Below are 3,955 nucleotides of genomic sequence, written 5' to 3' on the forward strand. Positions count from 1 at the left end.
GTAGACTGGTTCTCTCGTATGGGAAAAGGGCTGCAACGAAAAATCATATTACAAGAGCTTGAGGATCCCATAAAATAAAGGGATCTTCCTCTTCAGAGCCACTCGTAAGCCAGTAACTAGGTGCTCTACGGTAGACGGCTGATAGCCGTACCATTGGAGTAATATCCATAAAGACACGAAGAACAAAGAGAAAAACGTAGTGATGTGGTGTGGGGTCCTTTTGGGGTGGGTGGAAGGGGATATGTTTGATATTACCATCCTAATGCACATCATGGAGTAAAGGACATGTGAGTGTTTGGATGTTTTTATTTTTTTTAATTTGCTGATATTCTTGTGGGAGAAGAGGAGGCGAATCGGCATTCCGTGGGAGAAATAAAATAATAGTAATAGGGATAAATAAAGAGGTAATATGTGTGTGAAAGAGTAATTGTGTGTTGCCTCTGTTTGTAAAGAGTGGCATGGTATTACAGTGATGTATGCAGTCATTTTTGTTATGGTTGTGGATGAGTGGGTTTTAGATTCCAATTGTGGTGTTGGTATAAATATTATGGTGATGCATTGGTTTCTTTTCTTTTTCTGTTTGGAAGTGTGTTGATTATTGTACAGTCTCTTTGTTTTGTTAATGATTTGTGGTGTTGTTTTTGTATGTTGCCAGGCATACACTGTGTTTTTGGTGTATTTTGGTGTTCAAACTGCCTGGTAATGAATTTGTTATAATGAGAACACAGACACTTTGTGTATGAATACCGAGTAAGATATTGGAGTGTGTGTGCAGAGACGTTTATTTAATATTGTTTTGTTACCATTTGTTTTCCACTTCTTCTAAATTCGAGGTGTTATTTCAATATCTGTGTAACTCTGGGTGTGTTTTATTGTGTGGGTAGTTTACTGTTGTTCCCCTCATTGGGTTGTGTTTGATTGCTGTTGTGATGTGTATTCTCTTTCTGTGTTGTGTGCCGACTGCCTTGTGTGTTAAATGTGCGTCTACTTTTCTCCTTTTCTTCTTCTTCCTTGTTACCACAGATCCAAACAACCCACGGTGACAATCATGTCAACGATGTTCATCCAACTGCGCCGTGTGGTGTACCTGTTGGTACTTTTGCAGTGGTGTGTGTGTGCGGCGTATGCGGGGAGTGAGACAGCGGTTCCCGTAAAGGAGGAGGAGGTGAATTGCATGGATGGAGTGGTTATAAAGGACCTGGATCATCTCACGGAATACAGCTCAACAATATACGAGCCGTTATTAAAACAGGCGGGGAAACCGCTGGAGGCGGCAGATGATTGTCTGCTAACATGGCGGTATGACGTGAATGTGTGTAACGAAAGTATCACCCGTATTGCAGACGTCGTGAACACCACTGTTCATTTTCTTTATGGTGTTAAGAAGAGCAAGAAACCCAAAGTGGAGAGTCTGAAAGAGGAGAAATACCGTTGGTTGGGTCTGCTTTCTAGGGCTGTGGGTGTGGAATTGCCGGACCCGCAGCCGATAGAGTGCGGGGACCCAAGAGTCAAAGAATTTATGGATAATATTAATAAAACGGTTGGCGAATTCAATGAGACTGTCAATAATGTGTCGGAGTTAGTTAGGAATGCGCGTGTCAGTCGGTATTTTTGCGGGACACACCGTCAGGGTTTGGAATTTGAGTTGGAGAAGTGGAAGAGAGCCGTCGTCGACTGGTTTTTGGACATTGCGAAAAAAAACTCAAGCAAGGTTTGCATGAATGATACAACGAGGGAAGGGGTGGCAAAGGTCGTTACGACATACAATAGGATCGTTACCGCCTTGGATGATATCAGTAACGCCAGTGCCGGAACGCAAGTTTGCAGGGTGAATGCCGGGGTGAACTGGGGTAAAGATTTGGAAGAGCTGTTGGGGTTCTTGAAAGACGAATGTCGGGAAACGTATGGCGAAATGTTGATGCCAAACGTAGAGAAGAAGGAAGTTGCGAAAGAGAAGGATGTGAGGGGGGTTTTGAAGCCAGAGACCACATCCACCCATACAGGGGACTCAGAAACGGGGTCAAGGGCACAGTTCATCAAGGGGTTTAATGAGAGTACGGAGAAAGCGAAGCAGAGAAAGATTGAAGAGGCAAGGAGGAGGGAAGAGGCGGAGAGAGCCGCAGTCGAGGCCAGGATAGCTGCAGAAGAAAGGGCCAGAAAAGAGGAGGAAGCGAAAAAAGCCGCAGAAGAAAAGGCCAGAAAAGAGGAGGAGGCGAAAAGAGTTGCAGATGAAAAGGCCAGAAAAGAGGAGGAAGCGAAAAAAGCTGCAGAAAAGGCCAGAAAAGAGGAGGAAAAGGCGAGGAAAGTCGCAGAAAGGGCGGCCAAGGAAGACGAAGCGAAACGAGCGGCTGCAGAAAAGACCAAGAAAAAGAAGGATGGTAGCAGCAGTCCTGCATTGGCGCACACTTCCATTTTGCTTCTTGTTCTCTTGTGTGTTTTGGGTTGCTCTCTCATGTGCTGATCAGTGTTCCCATGGCACAGTTGCACAGTTAACCTTTGTTTGAGTGGATATGGATGCATTGTAAGGGCACTGTTCTTTTTTATTGAATTTTAATGTTTTTTTTTTTCCAATGCGATAAATCTCTTGTTTGCATTTTTTGGTGAACACATCTATTGGACTCCCTATGGCACTCATCACATGACAAACCGTTATTATGTGATGGGAGTCTCCTCTTTCTTTGTTGGCATTGTCTGGGTTCTGTTTTGCCACCATTTACTGTGTCCTCCTGGTGATGTGTGTGTGTTCCGTGATATTAATAACTCTATTGCTTTTACCCATGGGAATGGTATACAATCCCGATGTGTTGTAATTGCTGTGACTGAAATGTGAAGAATGGCAGGAGGTTCAAGACACAAACAAACACGCACACCACCAACCCTCCTTCTCTGTGTGTGTGTGGACTGTCATCATGTGTGCATCATTGCCATTGCTCACCCTGTACGAAAGACACACACACACACTGCAGGGAATTGTGTTGCTTGCCTCCTGAACATATTCACATGGTGAACACGGCTTTCTTTTTGTTTTCATTATGTTGTTTTTCCTTTGCGTGTGTGTGTTTCATTATAATTTCATTGCACGTTATGTGAAGCTGTGTGTTTCTCTTTTGCGTTTCTGATACACATTGTGTATCTTGTGTGTTCATTTTTATGGAATGATTCTTTTTTTCATTATATACAAACTGCTGCAGGGACACCAAGAATAAAGATATGGGTGCGGCACGTTCATTACACAATGATTTTCCGTTGTTCACCTTGGGGTGGATTGGACTGTGTCTAGGCATCGCAGCCACATCAACACATGAATTTCTTTTTTTCTTTGCTCTATTATTGTGTCTGCCTCATGCAGTCACTCTTTTTTTACATTTTTATTTTGGTATAATAGAGTTTGGTGGGTTATGGGTGTTTGAGTGTACCCCTCTGTTGTGTGTTCCTTTGTGTGTTTGGGTTGCTACTCGCACCGCCCACGTAATGAAAACACATTTCTTTGTTCTCACCTTCTCTCTCGGTGGTGTCACTCACAGCATTACCACAAACATATTTCTGCCCTTGTGGTGTGTGTTGTGTTATTTGTTGTTTGGCTTGTTTGAGTGACTGCAACCTGCGGGGAGATGGACTGAGACTGATCCATTTCGGCTTCACGTAATTGGGTCTGTTTTTTTTTTTTTTTTGGGGTGTGCTGGTGTGGGTGAATGTTTTTCTCTGATGGGAGTGGCAGCTGTGATTATTGTATTGTGAGTGCTTTGTGTGAGGTTGGTATCCTGTTGTTGTTGTTGTTCTTTTCTTTTGTGTTTTTCTTTTCCTCTCTGTAGGTGTGTGACTTAGTGTACATTTTAGGGAATGCCGCAGTGCCTCTCTGACATGAGCATGTGAGACTGTCATTGTGTGTGTGTGCACCGTGAGTGGGAAGGACACCGTTGTGTTGCTGGACCACTCCACTGCGGCCTCTGTGGGG

General features: G+C 43.7%; 1 protein-coding gene across 1 annotated transcript; it reads left to right on the forward strand.

The window, feature by feature from the left end:
* Positions 1 to 1,048: 1,048 nt before the first annotated feature.
* Positions 1,049 to 2,461, forward strand: TM35_000173280 (uncharacterized protein; the record flags this gene model as incomplete). Its single annotated transcript, XM_029026407.1, has 1 exon — positions 1,049 to 2,461. One exon carries the CDS (start codon positions 1,049 to 1,051, stop codon positions 2,459 to 2,461), a length of 1,413 nt encoding a protein of 470 aa, XP_028882522.1.
* Positions 2,462 to 3,955: the final 1,494 nt, after the last annotated feature.

The sequence above is a fragment of the Trypanosoma theileri genome, assembly GCF_002087225.1.
Source record: "Trypanosoma theileri isolate Edinburgh chromosome Unknown TM35_Tth_17_V1, whole genome shotgun sequence".
NCBI classification, from domain to species: domain Eukaryota; phylum Euglenozoa; class Kinetoplastea; order Trypanosomatida; family Trypanosomatidae; genus Trypanosoma; species Trypanosoma theileri.